This window comes from Nymphalis io, chromosome 3 (assembly GCF_905147045.1).
Source record: "Nymphalis io chromosome 3, ilAglIoxx1.1, whole genome shotgun sequence".
NCBI classification, from domain to species: Eukaryota; Metazoa; Arthropoda; class Insecta; order Lepidoptera; family Nymphalidae; genus Nymphalis; species Nymphalis io.
In genome coordinates this window covers 3,424,721-3,444,266 of record NC_065890.1, presented here as the reverse complement: position 1 = coordinate 3,444,266, position 19,546 = coordinate 3,424,721, and the positions used below count along the sequence as shown (strand labels likewise).

Here is a 19,546-nt window from a genome sequence, read left to right as displayed (position 1 = left end):
GAGGTGTTTCAACAACTGGTTAAGGAGATTTATATGGAGTCTAATTTATCAACTGTCCCACAGCGGTTTAAAGCATTAAATTAATATACGGAATTTCTTTATTTACTCTTGTTCTATGTGCTAGATATTAGCACCTTTTTAATAAACAGTTTTTGAATTGGCATCTGACAGCAGCAGGACGTTTGCGGTCCGACATTTGCTTTCTAAAAGAAAAATAATATTTTATATCGCAATTGCAGTTTTAGTAAAACTGAGATGCCTAAATATTATGTAGGATTAATAATTTTGGAGAAAAATAAAATTACAATTCATATTTTTATTAAAAACATTGCATGGATAAATAAAACATTTTTTTATTAAATTACGAAATTATATTGAAAAGTTCAAATATTAACAAGGACTAGGAAATAAACTATTACCATCATCATGATTATATGTATTTTATATCTTCAAACAAATTGCCTGTACATAATACAACATACACATATTTTAATAATATATGTAAATAACATATGTTTTAATAATTCGCAATAAAAAAAAAGAATAAATATTCTTCAAATCGTCGTCGTCATAATTCATAGTAAAAGATTAAAATTTGTCACCCATTATAAAGTCGTAGAAAGACGATTGTGGGTAGGTCTTCTCACTAAATAAGATAGCAAATTCCTATCAGGGTCGATGAATGTGCACTTCGTGTGATTTATACCTCGCCTCGCGATTATTGCGCCAGTTATCACTTTATAACTGGCAGATTTATGGAATAAATTCTCTCTACGGGTTTCTAAGATCACGAATTTTAGTTATACTAAAGGAACATGTTTATACATATTACAATGTTTATAGTTAAAAATATACGTTTTTGATAAATAATTGCTTTGTTGCAAAATTCGATTTCAGTGAGTATTCCATTATTAATCAATTTAAAATTGTCGGTATTATTAAAAAAATATTACGTAATTACTTTTTTAAACCGTAAGCATCGTTCATGCTACTATTGTTGGTCGAAGGCAATGTGATACGAGTCATATTTGGTAAGCTCAACTTTCCAAAATGACTCCAAAAAATGCATTGAACTAATTTATTATATAAGGAAGTAGATAATTAATTAAAATCTGAGTCATTCAGAGCTCTTTTTTAATTGAAAGTTTGATTAATTGTTTAAAATTATTAAAAATTAATTATTTGATTTTGACTTGACTTGACTGTGGATAAATATGACATAAAAAAAAATATTATTTTTATCAAATTATAAAAATAGGTACGGATTTTAATATTAAATAAACGTGCAAGGTAGCAGTCTAGTGTTACGTATATTGACGAAGAGTCATAAATAAATTACTCAGTAAAGCTGATCAGCTCTGAGTCCAACTGGACCGCATCTGGTTCGTAATTTAATTAAAAAATTCACAGAAAACGAGCGGCGGCGCAGAAGCAATCTTCCAAATTGCACCGAGGACCGGCAGCCTAAATATTATTTTTGCCTCTTTTATCGTATATTTTGAAATTAACCCATGCCTGGTAATAACTGTAATATCCAAGCTTTTGATTAAATCCACCAAAACCAATACTTAAATGTTATCAAAGTTGTGTTATCGATTTCTGAAGGTCAGTCCATTTTATCAGTTGTGGACTCAGGACCTCCTTTTCCGTGTCCCTCCTAACAGAGTTCTCATTTAGTCACTAATTTTGATATAATTTAGTAATTTTATAAAATGAAAAAAAAAACTGGAACATCAAAACTGAAAGTATATCAATCAGCGACTTATTAATTAAAAAATAAAGTTGCTTATGTTCCGTAAAAAGTAGAATAAAACCCATTTTCTGCATGTTTTATCGTTGGTCAAGCAAAATAGAAAAAAGTAAATATAAAAAACAAAATAAAACTATTAAGTATATTACTATCCATTCCTGAACTACTTTCCATTAACATAAAATACCCGATTTCTTTCTTAATAAGCATATAATGCCAATTGATTGCTGTATTTACAGCACATTACAAGTTCCCGCCATTTTTTAGCGGCGCCATTTCCCGCGCACTTGTCTCTGGGTAGGAGTAATTTGAGCGATTATGGCTGGCAACACTTTATGCCGCATTTGCATAATAAAATTACCAGAGGCCAGCAGTGTGGTATCATCACGACACAAAAAATATGAGCGAGTAGAAGACTTGATCACTTACGGTATTAATCGTAAAAGTTATTTGAGGTTGATAATAAATTGACTCCAGCTGTTTAAGCCGCGTATTCTTAAGTGAATTATGCGATATTAATTAAAATAAATGAACATGCAATTAGTGCATCGTTATATGTTTAAACTATACTTCCCGTTATTATTATTTTTATTTTTCTATCATGTGTATTAATTTGTTCTGGAATCATTAAAAACTTTTTTAACTTAATTTTGTCTATAATCTACCGATAGTCTAATTTATTTTATAAAATAATATCGTTAATAAGCTATGGTTCGATAAGGATCTTTTGGCATTGACAGGGAGTAAAATTTGTAGTTTAAGAGTAAGTTTATTATCGAGTTTTGTCTATTTGAATCGAGACATGGACCTTACCATGGTTCCAAAAAAAAACTAAATTAAAAAAGAGGCCTAACAGCATCATTCTTAATATTGAATATCATATTATCATATCATATCTAACAAACCAAATATCTATAACTATTGTTAAATATAGTTTTAATATGTAGACATTACATCATAAAGCACTGTTTTTTTGGGATAATATTGTAATGTATATTTTAAATATTATGTCTTGGGAATGGTTCATATTAAGAAACACACAAAGAATATTTCAGTTTATTTTATTATAAGTATCTATATTCTGAAATCTAGTTTCGTAAGTTTGTACGTAAATAAACTCCCGAACAAGAAAAAATATTCCTTCTTTTATTTATACTAATATTATAAATATGTCCATCTGTTACGCTTTCACGGCTGAACCACTGAACCTATTTTGAGGAAATTTGGTGTGGAGCAAGCTTGAACCATAAGGGTCCGTTCACACAGACCGGCTCGGAGAGGAGAGCAGATTTTTATCACGTTGGAAACAGTGTTTTGAGTGATTGTAGTAAAGTTTATTTTTGCATTTGCACCTTTTTTGTCATTAAAAATGCCTGAACGCGCTTCGTGTGAAGTAATAAAAGGAGCCGACCGGCTCCGCTTGCGTGCTCTTTCTCGCTCGCACCCGCTTTCAGATCTCTTCCAGCCGGTCGATGTGAAATAGTTGGCGGCTCCGCTCCGGCCAATTCCAAGCGTATACGACCCGGTCTGTGTGAAAAGAAAAAAGCAGGCCGATGCTCTCCGAGCCGGTCTGTGTGAACGGACCCTAAAGACTACTTTCTAACACCTGCTAAAAGATATAATAATATATTAAATATACATTTCATAGGCCTAGGTATATTAAATGGGAATTTAGAATTTCCATTTAGATATGGTATCACTTATCTATTGAAGTGGCAATCAAAATATTTTATTTTATTATTTAAGCTACTTTAAAGTTTAGTTTAACGATGTCAAAAGCCTGTAATTATATTTCAACAATATATATATTTTTAATTTTAATGTCATCATATTTTTAACAATCAACTGCCTGGTAATTTATTAAAATATCTGTAAATCGTTGTTTTTTTTTTTTAATTTTATAATTTATTTATAATTTAAGCCTGCAATGCCGATCTGTATCAGCCACAGCCGACAGCATTGTAAAGGTCTCTTATTAAGGTTCTCCTATTAAGGAGAAGAAATATGTAAATAATGTATTGAAATTATCACTTCGTTTACAGTATATTATCCAGAATACTTCATGTCTACAATTATAGTGCGGCCTCAGCCTAATTATTCCGGCTTTCTGCAAATTAGAGTTCAAGAAATAATAATAGTAATAATATCCTGGGACATTATTCACACACGGCCATCTGAACCCAAACTAAACAGAGCTGGTACTATGGAAATCAGACAACTGATATACTACTTTTCTTTTATAAATACATACATATATAGATAATTACACCCAGACTCAGGACAAACAGATATGTTCATGCACACGAATGTCTGTCCTGGGTGGGAATCGAACTCACAACCTTCGGCGTGAAAGACAAGTTTCTACCAACCACGCCAACCGGTTCATAAATGCTCTAAAGGACATTGTTTTCATGATACTTAAACGGGTTTTATTATAAAATATAGGTTACATATAAGTAACATATATACTATATGTTATAATTTTGTATTGACAATCCCCCTGCTAACAACAACACAAAGTGCATTCAACAATTGTCAAACTTCCCATTTATCCAAGTCAAATTAATAGCGACATGTAAAATCCTGTTAATGTGGGGCCTAGGCCTAACCTATTGCTTTAACCTGATTCGGCTGTATTTATAAGTGGTAAGGCTTTGTGCAAGCTCGTCTGGGTAGATACCACCCACTCATCAGATATTCTACCGCAAAACAGCAGTACTTGGTATTGTTGTGTTCCGGTTTGAAGGGTGAGTGAGCCAGTGTAGTTATAGGCACAAGGGGCATAAAACCTTAGTCCCCAAGGTTGGTGGTGCATTGGTGATGTAAGTGATGATTGACATTTCTTACAATGCCTATATAAATGTCTATGGGCGTTGGTTACTACTTACCATCAGTTGGCCCATATGCTTGTCCACCTAAATATGCTATAAAAAAACGTGCAAGTTCAAATGCAGAATTACAAACATGTTCTGCGGTGAGTTTCGAGTTTGTTCTTTTAGCACTACATACATCAGCTTATCTGTCTATCAATGATCTATCTTTTTTTACGTAAGACGTCTTTCATTTCGATCAGTAGGTCACTTCGCAAAAGCCATGTGACGAAATATGTTACCACGAGATCACTTTTTAATGTAGAGGTTTAGGGCCCTACCGGCATTATTTTATTACCATTATTTAGAGGGTTACTCAGTATGTACATCGGTGCATATATCGCTGGCGTAAACGGCTCTATAATCGCGCGAAACACGAGGCATTCGGAATCAAATTTACCATTGCTCGCTGTTTTACAACGCAATCTAATTATATATTTATATATTATTTATAATAAGTAGGTATTTTTCCGTGATGAGTTTGTAGGTATATAGTATAGCATAGAATTATAGAAAATAGTATAACGATTTCACTTTCATCTAATGTAGTAAAAGTAAGGCGTAAGTACACGATTATTGATATATTTCAATATTATATAAATATATCATGGTAATAGCTGCTCCGCGTGATTATACCAATTTAAACGTTACTTCCCCGCCACTATGAGTCTTAGCAGGATGTTTTGAAAAAGTCTATACTTTCTATTAATATAAAAGCTATCTAACGCAAAATATATTTTTACACCGAACTGGTAGACCGCAGATCCTAAGATTAGTGCGTTCAAATAAACAGACAATTTCATATTTAGATTACAAAGACAGGTCTATTGCAATCAGGACTGGGCAAAGCACATGCTATATACAAATGACTTTTTTCGCCCTTATTTAAAATACATTCCGTATTATAACAAATTATTTCTATGACTTGTATTTGAAATATAAAATACAATGAGAGACAATACAGAGCGCATCTATGTTGGGCGTATAATACTAATGCACTAGATCTCCTGCGCAGTCGGCTAGTATTTGATAAGAAACCACCATGGCCGAAATGTCATGAGGGCATTACCAACATGAGATTATTAGATAAACGCAAATTGAACGCAAAAGATAAAAAACAAATTCTGCAAAATACAATTATACACATAAAGTCACGGCTACAGTTATGTTGAAATAGGTAAAAACGCATGATGGAATCCTTAAATTATACCCAAATTAGACATATTCACGTAACGCGTAATCTTTGCGGTTACTTGATAATTGCGGTTCATAGTAATTATAATCAACTTTTCAAATTGGTCACGAAAGTCAATTGGACCCCAAGACATCTTATTTCCTTTCTTTGATAGCTTTATTAAATGAAAATTGTCTCATAAATAATACATATTAAGGTCGGACGTAGTCATGTCACACGCAATGTTAATATTTAAATGCTAACCGCACAAGTTTGTTATTTAGTAATTAATTATAAATATCAATATGTAATTAAGACGGGTTTGAACAATGTATAATTACGAACAAAAATATTTATAATCTTGTAAGCTTAATAAAAATTCTTTATAGAAATTTGCTATTTTATCTTTATAGGCACAATATATGAAAAAAAAACAACAAACATTACTTTGTTGATCTTCAAAGTTGTTTTAGGATTTACTTCATTACTTCTCTTTTTTTACTATACGAAAAATTGTAGACATTTAATATCATTCCACATATATACATGAAATCAAATATTAAATTTTATATATATATAATTTCATAATTCAAAATTTATACACGAAGTGTACTTTGAAACGTCATGCTATAATATACGGCAAATTTAATCACTATAAACGATATTCATATAATTCTTATAAGCATTAAAAGTTTAGAAAATTGCGTAATTTAGGAGTAGGACAAATTGCCCTCAATTATACAGGGGCGGCGTCGAACTTGGCCGGGATAAAGCAATTTGTGGTAATCAAGGGACAATCCAGTATCGCCATTAACTTTGTCGGCACTAGCTCAGTAACGCTTACCCGGAAAAACATTGTGGGGCCCACGTTATAAAGATAAAATTAGCCTAATTAAGGAAGTATGTAATACTACACATTTAGTAAACAAGAAAAAGGTTTATTTCCTCTCTTATTTAATAACAGGTATAATAATGTAGCGGAATTGTGTACAGTTGGTACCTAACGGATTTTGCATTTTATTAAGGACGCGAACCCGGGGAACGCAGTATTAACCTTCATTTACGATAACAAGTTTTACATAATGATTTCTTTAAGTAAATTGTGGATGTTAAAAATAACTGAGAAACTAAATAAATAAAGTTACCACACCATTTTAAGGGGTGGGCCCTTAAAATGATGTTTATAACAGGTAATCTCGTGTAAAATAATTTATTAAAATATATTATTTACTAGGCTACCAAAGAATATATATTAAAAAAAAATATTGTATAACTGTCAACTACTTTCTTCAGAAATATTACATTAAAAGATCAATAAATTTTTTATCAAGAAGTAATTCTAGACAAAAATTGATATTATTAAATTATTTTATATAACATCAGTACTTAGAACGTAATATTATTAACTGTTTAGTACTAAGTGGAAACTTAACTTTTAGATGGATACATGATTTATTGAATTTTAATTTTTGTTGTCACAAGTTCAGTGATCATTTAAATACACTAACCTTGGTTTTATAATAAAAGCAACACAAAATAATTGAAATCAAATTATACTTTATTGAGTGGCAACACTGCTGAATAATTATTTTCAAACTTTATAGAAACTTTATAGAAACACATTTAATTTTGATATAGGTTTAATAAAAACCAAAGATTTACACAGTTCACAGCTTAATTCAAATCAAAACATTATCTAATTGTTCTGTTTCGCTTCCTTAGCATTCTGGAGTGCTTGAGTCAGATACAACTTAGCCAGACTCTGAGAACAGAACTGACTTATATGTGCGCTGTATGTGTTAATTTGACCAGCCACGATCATAGGATTAAGCCTTGGTGGAACTGTGTGGGGCTTGAACAGTTTGTTGACGTCTTCCTCGGGTAAAGGTGCCTCGTCCTTGGCAGCTCGAGCAGCATTCTCTTGAGCCCGCTTAAGCAACCAACGGTGTTTGTCTTGCTGCTGGCGGACTACTAACTGCTGGTAGCGGTTAAATTTAATGGCCTCCTGGTTCAGTTCATCAACCCTTTCCATCAAACTCCTTAATTGGCCTACAAACAAATATCATATTGTGTATATGTTTTTTTTAATACTAAAATTAATGAAAACAAATGATGTAGCAGTGTTTTGACGATTTCTGTATTTTTAAAATAAGAATAATTCTTTGCATTATACATAAGGATATATTTGAAATTGGCAATGTATTGTAGGAAAAGGTTTTTTTTGGAATAAACATAGCAACCAAAAAAAAATTTTTTAAGTAAATATTATATATTTTTATAATAAATATATTTATGAAAAATTTTAAATTTCATTAAGTACTACACGCAGATTAGTAAACATTATCATTAGTAAACTAGCAATAAACACTGGCTACTGTTGCTATAGAAAACATTGGATTTATCAATTATTTAAAGGGAAACATTTTTTGTACATGTGCAGTGCTTGTTAGTTCTCCATTAAAGAACTAACTGCGTTAAATATATATTCCTTCAGAATGAACATTTTTTAAGCTAGGTTTAAATATTAAGACTTCAAATTTGGATTATAGTAAGACAAAAATCATAAATATAAATATTGAAAATATATAAACAGAAGAGATAAGTAGTCTGAACAAAGGGTTGGAAGTCAAATTAATAATTAAATAAATTAATGATATTGCTTTTTTAAACAACTTTTTTGTAAGAAATTGTTAGGTAGCATGGAATAGGGCAAGAATATATTTCAGAGAGATTAAGATTCTATTTCAAATTATAGTCTAAGACAAAATTCCTTTCAAGAATCTTTGCATATTTTTACCTTCAAGGACTGACGCAGTTCCCAAATCCAGAAACTTGGAGCCTTCCTCCTCAGGGATCATCTCAGAAAGCTCTGACATCATAATGTTGGTCAGAGGCGAGTTGCGGATGACAATTGGCACCTCAATGAAAAGGCTCTCATAACCAATCTTTAAGTTACGTAATGCTTCTGGTGTATAATCTCTCTCCTTGTACATTGCTATAGCCTTAAAATAAAAAAAATAATGTTATTGTAAAATTTAAGTAAAAATATCAACTAATTGATATCTGATATGTTTATTAGACATCCAAATTATAATGACAATTACGTTTGCATCTATTACTTAACTTGAATTTGTGCACTTACTTGCGGAGTTAGACGGTAAGCTTTTAAAGTCAAGAAACCTCTAGCCGACTTCTTAGTGTCGTAGATAACGACAACACTCTCCTCAATTGATGTCTGATAGTGGTACTGTGACTCCAATAGCGATTGGCTCAAGAAGTTACCCACATCTGCACTCTGGTACCTAAAATTATGGTGAAAATTTTATTATGACATTATATTAATTTGACTCAATATTAGAGCATCTTGAATTTGTATCTGAGAGACACAATGACAGTTTTAGTCCTGCAATGATTATTGACTTTTATTTAGTAGTTCAAACTCACTTTCTTTTATAAATTATGACAGTTTTTTTATGAAACATGTTTAATGAATATAATATAACAGTATTTTTCAACAAACTTTTATGGCTACACTATATGACACTGAAAAAAATAACATTCTCTCAATAAAGACATTATAATTGATACATACCAACCCACATGGAAGTGATCAACGTTGACCCGTCGGAGTCTCCGCATCATATCCAACTGGTATTCTTCCTCGTCCATTGCCTCATCGTGTTTCGGGAATGGGAAGCAGTTGGTGATCTCTAGGCGGTTTTCCACAACTAACCCAAGAAGAGCCCCTTGGGCCACTTCCATATTACTATATGATTCTTCATGACAGTGTTTCACTATCTTCATCACCGCCTTTAATAACAGAATTCAAAAATATTAAAAATAAGAAAATAAAATTTTACTTTGAAAGCAAGTGCTTGTAAGTTAAATATAATGAAGCTGAAATGAATATCCATCAATAATTTTTAAGTTTTTTGATAGATTTCATTATATAGGGGTTTTTTAATGAAAATAAATTAAATAAATACATCAAATTCAACATTTATTAGCATATAAACAAAGTCGAAATATATTTGAAACAATAGGGATCGCATTAGAAATTCGCAACTCGAATTTGGGGTTGATAACCTGTATTAATTTTTTTAAGGGTTGGTTGCCCCTTTTAAACGACACACCCATCAGCCCGCGGAGACACGTAGTTTTCTTTATATGAGTTTGAAGTTACTTGCAACGGCACATCCTTTTTTAAGCAATACATCATAAACACATAACTGTTAATAGAGATCAATCAACCTTTGAAACATAATAAACATATAACTTCGAATAGTAGAAAGTGAGGTGAGCATCTCAAAACAGTTTATGAGTCATATGTCCACAGGTAAATAAACTAATTTGGGGTAAATTATAACCTATACAAAAAGAACATATTACAACCGATATTTATAAAAACATACGAATCTAGATATTATTTATAGTATCACAAGATTAATTTATAAAAAATCAATCACTCCTTCATAAATAAACTGGCAAAAGATATAAGAATAAGCCAAATTCATAGCTTACATGACGCGTCAACAGATTTAAATGTATGCTTTGTGAAGTTAATATAAGAAATTATTTCTCTAGAAACAGTAAAATCTTATTATTTACCAATCCATCGCACTGCACATAAGTAATTGCAGCTTCATTTTCGGGAACGCGTCTAGATGCTGCACCACGACTCGCCATTTTTAGGAGAAAAAGGCGAATTGAACACTTGTACAGCACGAGCTTGACAGCTCTTTATAAATAATTTCTGCTTTAAATACAGATTATATCAGACACTCGAATACTCGTCCAAGTAATTTCTAAATGTCATTTTTAAAGTATGATGCTTATTTCTGACATTCTAAATCAGCTGTCAAACCTCAAACGTCAACCCATTCCTAGTATTCGAAGTTAATCATTATCAATTTTGCATAATAAATAAAATATTAGTATCAAAAGTTTTCCTAAATCAATTAGTGTGTCGTATCTCAAGCATACAATAGTGATCAATATAAAATCGTCACTTGCTATGAATATGAGTTTGTTGTGAGAAAATAAATAACCGCCTTAATTGATCATAATGATCCGCCTAGTTTCAATAACAGGAAGGAGAAAGTGTTCCTAAAATGAGTCAGCACAAGTTCTGGAGAGGTATAACAGCATTAAATATACCCTCTTTGCAACAGGTACCTGATAAGATTGTTAAACTTTGTTCTTTGGACACAGATTTCATTGTTCTTGGAAGTGACCATGGCCTTTATTATTGCACTGTTACGGAAGATAATTTAAGTTTTAAAAAAATTAGCGGTATTTCAGCTATAGACATATCTTACCACAATGATATCTTATATATCATTGATGTACATGGACGCCTATATAAAACAAATTCTTATTTCAAAAACAAAGAGGAAATTGTTGTTAAAGAGGACTCAAAGTGTTGCCCTCATGGCTTTAAAAGTTCTAGTTATAAAGTAAAATTTAGAAATGTAGTGACAAGTGATTTTGGGCAACTATTTATTAGCAGTGATGGACATCTCTGGGGCTCTGGTGTAATGCCTCAAATAGCATTAGAGACTAATAGTATTAAGAAAGTCCCATTCTTTGAGGGAAGGACAGTGTACAGTGCTTCTGTAGGTCAAGATTTCGCTGCTGTGATAGCAAGGAAAAATGTAAAACACTCTGGCAATTATGATACTGATAGTGAAAATGATGACGAAGAAGTGTTTGCATCTAATTGCTCACAGTGTCAAACAATTATTGGGCTGGCTTCACCAGCATCAGTTCCTTCCTTGTCTGAAACTTGTCCCCTCGGAGTTCATATAAGTAAGTCTAGTGAAGATTCAAGTAGTACAACTGCTCCTCAAACCGATGTTCATGTTGATGCTCAAAGTCTTACAGAAGATTCAAGTCCTTCTTCTGAAGAGTCCAAAGTTGAAAAACCTGATGCCATACAATTTGTAAATAATAATTTAGAAACAGATAATGAACTACGAGTAGAAAATGTTGATAATGATGATGATTATAGAGAACATAGTGAAAGTGATCATACTAATACAGAAAAAATAAATAATATATTTATTAACACTGATGCCGCAAGACAGTTTTTAAGTAGACAGCTGTCATGGGTATCTGCAGGGGAAGATTATTTAGTAGAATATACTGAGAAACCTACAAGAATAATTAAAGAAAATGTTTCTAACCTTACAAATTTTGTTTATGAAGGTGTTAAAACAGTTGGAGATAAAGTAGCTACTCTATCAAGACATGTAAGTGGAAGTAGTGATAACAATGAAACAGTTGAACTTCTGAACCGTAACTTTAATGAAGAAGTAAACTCACTTATGTACAGCATTTCTAACAAATTTGAAGATCTACAATTTTCAACAAGTACAATTAGTAGTGAAAAAGAGTTTGAAACAGCGAGAAAAAATGAGAATCTCAAAAACATGTCGAAACTTGGGAAAAATATATTAGCAACTGAATTGTGGACATGGGGTGACATATCACATGGGCAATTAGGTATAGGTGATACGGTTAAAAGAATTAAACCAATGATAGTTATGAGTTTATCTGGTTTTGGCTTGCAAAAGGTTTCTTGTGGTAAATGGCACTGCAGTGCTTTAACTTTAGATGGCAGACTTTTTATGTGGGGCTATAATCATTTCAATCAAGTTAGCTTTGATTCAAGAGAAGATAAAAGTAGCCCTAAGCAATTTACAGAAAATTCTGATAGTGACCGTATAAGGGACATGATAGCTACTGATAACCACACTCTTGCCTACACACACAATGAAAACATTTTCTATGTGGGTAAACATCTAGACGGATTTACTGACAGTGTTGTTAATTTAAATAAAAAAAATGATGAAATTTCTAGTGACAAAGATAAAAACTATCAAAGCAATGCCAATGAATCTCAAAGTCTTAGCATTAAACCGGAAAACTTATGCTACCATTGGAGGGTATTGTCTTCTGGCAACATAAGTTACTGTTCTGTAGAGAAATCCACAATATGCCCAGAATTTCAAAATTTGTCTATTGCTCAAAGATACCTAGAAGAAATGCTTTTAATATATCATTCATTAGTGAAGCCTTTCCTCAAAAAAAGCAAAGCAATTACTACACATTCCAATGTATATGAAACTGTTTGTGATATATTTGGTGACATATTAAATATAACTGCTTTGAATGTTCTATCAACTTGGCAATATGCTGAGAAGCACATAAACGAATGTGATATTTCTTTAATAAAAAATTTAGAAGAATTTATTTATTTATATAGAAAGTATTATATTAGTATAAGCAATCTAATTGTTATTGGTGGCTTCGCTCATATAAACAATATTGTTGATGTTCCATCAAGTGTCTATAATTTATTTAGTGATCAATTACCAACGAATAAACAGAAAAATAACAAAAAGACATTGGAAACTGTTGTTTCGTTAGCGTTTGTGCAACCATTGACAAGATTAAGCTCATACAAATGCATATCTCAGTCGCTACTACGTCATAAAACAAAGCGTAAAAAGGCCGATCACAAAACGATTGTGGAAGAAAAAATAGCCAAGGTTGTTTCATCATTAGACATACTGATTGAAGACCAAGAGAAAAAGAGAAAAGAAGCCGATGTGACGAAGTTATTTTGGGAAACTATAGGAAAAAGTTTAGATTTGTATAGAATGCCTGAAAGACGATTGATCAGAGAATCTAAATCTCGGCCTTTAAATTTAGTGAATCCTGGAAGATTCAGCAGCCATTGGTTCATTCTATTTAATGATTTATTCGTCCATGTTAGCGGAAGTACACCGAACGTCCATCCATTAGAAACATTATGGGTTGAAGCCGTCCCAAACAGTGACTCGATACAAAATGCATTGCAGCTTACAACTCCAGAAGAAGTAATATGTGTTACTACTACTTCCGAAGAAGAAAAAACCGAATGGTTACATGCTTTGAATTCATCAATTCGAACAGTTTTAAATAAAGAATCAACATTCAAGCCCCCAGCTATCCGGACAGCTAGTTATACATTTTCAAATAAGGCAGCATTTTACAAAGATGCCAAATATAATGGTCGATGGCTAGATGGTAAGATTCACGGTAGTGGTAAAATTGAATGGCCGGATGGCAAATATTACGTAGGACAGTTTCAATTGAATTCTCTATGTGGCCACGGAAAAATGGAAATTCCTGGAGTAGGTAATATAAACACTTCAATCGATTTATTGTCAACAATATTCTTAAGATATAAAAAATGAAGATTAATATATATTGTTTATAGGAATTTATGAAGGCCAATGGAAAGATAATCTGCAAAATGGTTACGGTGTTCTAAAATACACATCTGGGGACATTTACGAGGGATACTTTAAAGATGGTCATCCTCATGGACATGGTATTAAAAGACAGGGTGATTTTACTACATCTACAGCTACAATATACACTGGGGAATGGGTAGTCGGCGTCAGACATGGCTACGGCGTCATGGACGATATTGGTAAAGGAGAAAAATATCTCGGTAACTGGAGTGACAACAAAAAACATGGCTGTGGTCTGATCGTCACCTTAGATGGTATTTACTATGAAGGATTGTTTATGCAGGATGTATTAACTGTATGTTTTGTCATATTAAATGTTTAATATTAATTAATCATAATACCTTAAATTGTGTTAATCGTTTACAGGGTCACGGAGTAATGGTTTTCGAAGATGGAACTCATTATGAGGGCGAGTTCAGATCAGCTGGTGTATTTTCAGGAAAGGGTGTGTTAACTTTTTCAAGCGGTGATAAAATTGAAGGTTCTCTCAGCGGAGCCTGGACAGAAGGGGTGAAAATATCTAATGGAATCATGCATCTGAATGTGTCTAATCCTGTCCTTCCGGACAACTCAAGACCGAAGTAAGTATTCAATTTGCTATGTGTGTGTGTGTTTTCTTATATAATTAATGTTGATGAAATAATCAATATTTTATTTTTCTTTCTAAATATTAGCTCATTTGGCAAATTAAGTGTAGTACCAAACCAGAAATGGAACGCAATATTTCGACAATGTTTTCAATGCATGGGTGTATCTGAAACCGTTCTCACTCCGAACGGCAATCATTTTTCGAATGGTACATCGGCTGTAACAGATAACGTCAAAATATGGCAAAACGTCGCCGTTGCCATATCTTGTTCTCATAAAGAAAAACATACCACAATTTCTGCAAAAAAATCGAAATCGTCCGATTTAGAAAAGTCAGTGGATTGCTTAGAAGTCATACCGCAGTTTGGCCAAAAAACGCTGGCTTTAAATGATTACATGGAATTAAAACAATATTTGTATAATGTGAGTATGTTATCTTAATAAAATAAATAGATATAAAACCTATTTTGTTATCTTTTTAGGTCATTGATGAATCGTAAAGTTTTATATATTCGACAGTAGAATAAATTCCACTTTCAATTAATAGAGAGTTTAATTATTATGTATCTATTTTAAAAACAAACCTCAGTACATATTATATATTTTCAGTACAGTAAAAAAATAAGCTAAAAACTAATTTTGTCATTTCCAGGCTTGTGAGTCTACACATCATCCTTTAGGACAACTCGTTTTAAGCCTAACTAACGCTTTCAACACAACCTACGGCGGTGTCCGCGTCCATCCACTTTTGTTAAGTCATGCTGTCAAAGAACTGAAGAGTATTACTACAAGACTGTACCAAGTTGTTCGACTTTTGTTCCCGGCATTACCATTAGAAGGCACGGATATTGTGTTGCCATATAAGACTAAAGATGATCCAGACGATAATGAGCAAAGCAATCCGATAGATGGGTAAGTTTAATATTAATAGATTTTTTAAAACGATGACGCTTACATTGTACGTTACTAAATGACTCGCGTGACGTCATCAAGCATCGTAAAAAAAAATGACACGCCAGATGATTTAATTAAACCACTATTTACTATCTAAATAAGTGTATGTGTGAAGGTGGCTCACCATCTGATGGTACATTTGCTAGTCTGATTTATAGACTTAAAAACTCGTTAAGTTTTCTTAATGTGTGTGTTTCAGTGAGGTAGTATCAGCAGCATCACTTTTACAGCCGACATTATTACCCAGAGTACATCCGGCTCTGTTCGTGCTATACGCCTTGCACAACAAACGAGAAGACGATATGTACTGGAGGAGACTCCTCAAATGGAACAAACAACCTGACATAACGCTTATGGCTTTCCTAGGAATCGATCAGTAAGTTAAGATAAATGTAATATATAACGAACTCAGACCAGGAACCGATGGATTCGTTGCCATAATCGTTGCAATAAAAGTAAGCTAGTAATTGAAAAAGTGTTTTATCTTAAATTGTGAACGGTTAAAGGATATTAAACTTTCACATAAATAAAATTAAAGCTGTTTTTATATTGTCAAGTTGAGAAGTACTTGTATAATAAACATTTTACTCTATTATACATGTCGCGGATTCAAATGTATTGCCATTTCAATGGCCGCCATTTTCGTCCAATATGTTGATTTTATTAAATCACTCAGTGCGCACGTCCGGCGCCACTGACAGATACACCATTATATTTTATATTTCCATTATTAAGTTGTACAATAAAATAGGTCTTATATTTTCACAACTTGACGTCTGACAACCGACCAGTAACCCATAAGATGTCAATCACCTTGTGTGGTGTTGCTATTCTAATAAAATAAGTGACGTCGTATACCCGCTTAAATTTATTATCTCTGACATATATATCGTCTTTGCTTCCTTGCTACTTAAATTTACATTACAATTGTCACCAATCAACTCTATGATTTATTTTTACAGAAAATTTTGGTCAACCAGCCATCAGTCTTCTCCACCTTTCTCCCCTATGAAAGAACAACTATTCAATGAAGCAGTGGAGACCCTCCAGCAATTGAAGACCACCTTTTCCCCCATCGAAAAACTCCTCGTCATACGCAGTACTTTCCAAAAAATGACGACTGCCGTGCAACAGGAATTAGGTAAATGTTGAAATAATAGCTTTTTTTAAATTGAAGTGATAAAATAATTCGTTGTGATATTCTATAAACATCTATAAAATATCATGAGCGTAGCGACCTAAAGGATAAGTAAAGGGAGAGATTACCCCCACTCCAGAAAAAAAAGGAACCCCAACTATTAAAACCAGACTGAATCAATTATCAACAAACGGCTATTATCGTTTAAGTACATGAAAAAATATTAAGGTTAATCAATTTATTGTTTATTCATTTCACCAGGTCCGCATTATCTGTGGAGTATGGACGAACTCTTCCCAGTCTTCCATTTTGTGGTCGTCCGAGCACGCATTCTGCAACTCGGTTCTGAAATACACTTTGTAGAGGACTTCCTGGAACCTGGTATGCAGCACGGCGAGCTGGGACTTATGTTTACGACGTTAAAGGTTAATACTAATAACAACACGATATATATTTTTTTTAATATTAAAAGTTTTTTTTTTATCAATAGATTTTGGCATTTAGTAAAACAAGTTTATATTGTTTTAAAGGAAATTAAACGGTCTTACCATGGTTTAAAGTTGATATTGCAATGCATTGCAAATTACTTGTATCTGTTATTTAATTTATCTTTTTTTCTTAATTACAGGCGTGTTATTTTCAAATTCTACAGGAGAAGATGTCCATCAACTCTTAGTATAATTATTATATATCCAATAAAATATTGATCTCGCAATAAAACTAAGGTGCGCTTTAAAGCATGAAATTTCGCTAGATGATGCATGTGTTCGTGTTTTTGTCGTTTAAAATGATAGTAATATTCAAATTAAAAAAAAAAAACTATTAAATATTTTAAACTTACATTTATAAGGTAAAGTGTTAGTAGCATTTGGTCCTAAAGTAAACAGACTCAATTTGGTCTAATTATATCTTTTGATACTAATTGAATAAAATACAATGATAGGATTTTATTTTCATGATACAAAACCTTATAAAATGACAGTTAAGAAAACCACTTATTCTATAGATAGAATAAATAGACTAGAAAAAATGATTAATGAGATTGTTAATGCGTCGCTACTCAAGGGATGTAAGATGTACTGTACCACGAATAAGTGACTCAAAATAGCCATTTTGGGTGCCTCAAGCCCATTTGTCCACTTGTCTATATAGATGCCATAAACTTATTTTTAATATATTGTATGCTATTTAGCAATATTAGTGTTTTTGAAATGACAACTATGTTTGTCCCGCGAAATAACACGCAGGCCCAACATAAGTATGTGTATATATTTGAAGAAACTTTAATAAAAAGAGCAATGTTTTACCCACCTTCGTAAACTTTTCAATAGTACCTAAATATTTGTTATATTTAGATATTTATGCTGTTATTTATTGAATAACATATCTTAATTCGTAATTTTTAATTTAAATTCCGATAAAAGGAATACTTGCAAACTTAATGCGATTTCATTAAAACCTAAATTATTCATATCATTTAAAATATTAATTGTCATATGTTTGAAATGAAGATTATTACATGAACATTTTTGAGAAACATAGTTTTATTTAAGCAGATACAGTGAACATTTTCAAAACGTAAATGCAGCACCGGCTTTATAAAAGCGTCATAGACAATGAAATTTTTCTCAACTTACTTTTCCACGGTAATAAAAACAAACAAGTTGGAATCATGCTTATATACTACGACTATACTAATTGTGCCAGACGAACTTACTAGCATTATCAGAACTGTTCGCATTTGTAGTACCTACTTAAGGTTGTAATTTTTTATTGATTCATTCGTCGATCAGATGCACTTGGGCGACCCAAAATGCAAGTATAAATGCACAGATAATATTGTATACATAAAAATGTGCCAAAGAAAAATCATAGAAGTTAATTTGCTTTGAATTTGTTGTAATTTTGATCAACTTTTTGTAACCCATCTTGGATTACACAGATAAAAAATATATTATTTATTAAATTAAATGATATAGTATGATTGATAAATTTTCCAAATTATTTAATTTTATAGAACAAAATAGTTATATTTAGAGGGATGAATTTTATTTTTTTACAAGTTTTTTTATTAATAATTATTTCTTAAATGTTAAAAGCTATTTATATTTTTTGGGCTTTAATTAATTTTAAGAAATATTAAGTTGCCTAGCAAATGTCATCATAGTTAAACTTTATTGAAATAGAATTAGAGAAATGTTAGTTTAAAAACCTAATTCCATAACTTTGAAATATACTTTTAACCCATCTGTAGTATATATATTAGTTTTGAAATTCAATAAGAAATATATATATCCAAAGTATAAGTACAAATATGTAAAGAAACTAATAATGTTTCATCAGTTTTCATATATATTGTAGTTTTAGATATAATTATAATTCTATATAATAAAAAAAAATAATCTTTTTTTTTAATTAGTAACATGTTGTTAAAAACCTATCATTAAGTACTTTTACCATATCATATTAAAAGTGAAAAGAAAGATACATAATTATTTATTATATATTTCATGCTATTGTACTGTAGTATATAAATTTTAAAAATATTTATTTAAATTCAATAAACGTTTAGACAAAAGTGTGAATGGTGGTTTTATTATACTATATAATATATATTGTATTTTCTTAGTTTAAATAATTAATTTAAAGTAATTTGTCAGCTCACATTGACGACATTTTTTATACTGCCATAGAGCAAGGAGCAATGAATACAGCTTACAGCTACCCATCTTTATTTTTTTTAATCTTTGCCCCGGAAAAAATTTTAAT

At 31.6% G+C, this 19,546-nt stretch overlaps 2 protein-coding genes across 2 annotated transcripts; one reads left to right on the top strand and one right to left on the bottom strand.

The window, feature by feature from the left end:
- Nucleotides 1–7,416: 7,416 nt before the first annotated feature.
- Nucleotides 7,417–10,640, bottom strand: LOC126781317 (eukaryotic translation initiation factor 3 subunit H). The gene is made up of 5 exons (XM_050506249.1): nt 10,403–10,640; nt 9,387–9,604; nt 8,937–9,096; nt 8,592–8,796; nt 7,417–7,843 (listed from the first exon to the last, which is right to left on the bottom strand). The coding sequence occupies exons 1-5, from the start codon at nt 10,478–10,480 to the stop codon at nt 7,491–7,493; spliced, it is 1,014 nt and encodes a 337-aa protein (XP_050362206.1). The 5' UTR covers nt 10,481–10,640; the 3' UTR covers nt 7,417–7,490.
- Nucleotides 10,641–10,680: 40 nt separating this feature from the next.
- Nucleotides 10,681–19,016, top strand: LOC126781285 (alsin). Its single transcript, XM_050506181.1, has 9 exons — nt 10,681–13,978; nt 14,061–14,392; nt 14,464–14,678; nt 14,772–15,108; nt 15,338–15,597; nt 15,839–16,015; nt 16,602–16,780; nt 17,039–17,202; nt 17,406–19,016. The coding sequence occupies exons 1-9, from the start codon at nt 10,906–10,908 to the stop codon at nt 17,451–17,453; spliced, it is 4,785 nt and encodes a 1,594-aa protein (XP_050362138.1). The 5' UTR covers nt 10,681–10,905; the 3' UTR covers nt 17,454–19,016.
- The last annotated feature ends 530 nt before the right edge of the window (nt 19,017–19,546 follow it).

What these genes read in the sequence shown, in the direction of transcription:
- LOC126781317 (XM_050506249.1), bottom strand. Translation starts at nt 10,480, where the DNA reads ATGGCGAGTCGTGGTGCAGCATCTAGACGCGTTCCCGAAAATGAAGCT. An exon ending in ATGTGCAGTGCGATGGATTG is followed by an intron (nt 9,605 to 10,402) that starts GTAAATAATAAG and finishes CTGTTATTAAAG; the next exon opens with GCGGTGATGAAGATAGTGAA. An exon ending in CTTACCGTCTAACTCCGCAA is followed by an intron (nt 8,797 to 8,936) that starts GTAAGTGCACAA and finishes TTTTATTTTAAG; the next exon opens with GCTATAGCAATGTACAAGGA.
- LOC126781285 (XM_050506181.1), top strand. Translation starts at nt 10,906, where the DNA reads ATGAGTCAGCACAAGTTCTGGAGAGGTATAACAGCATTAAATATACCC. An exon ending in CCGGACAACTCAAGACCGAA is followed by an intron (nt 14,679 to 14,771) that starts GTAAGTATTCAA and finishes TCTAAATATTAG; the next exon opens with CTCATTTGGCAAATTAAGTG. An exon ending in TAAAACAATATTTGTATAAT is followed by an intron (nt 15,109 to 15,337) that starts GTGAGTATGTTA and finishes TGTCATTTCCAG; the next exon opens with GCTTGTGAGTCTACACATCA.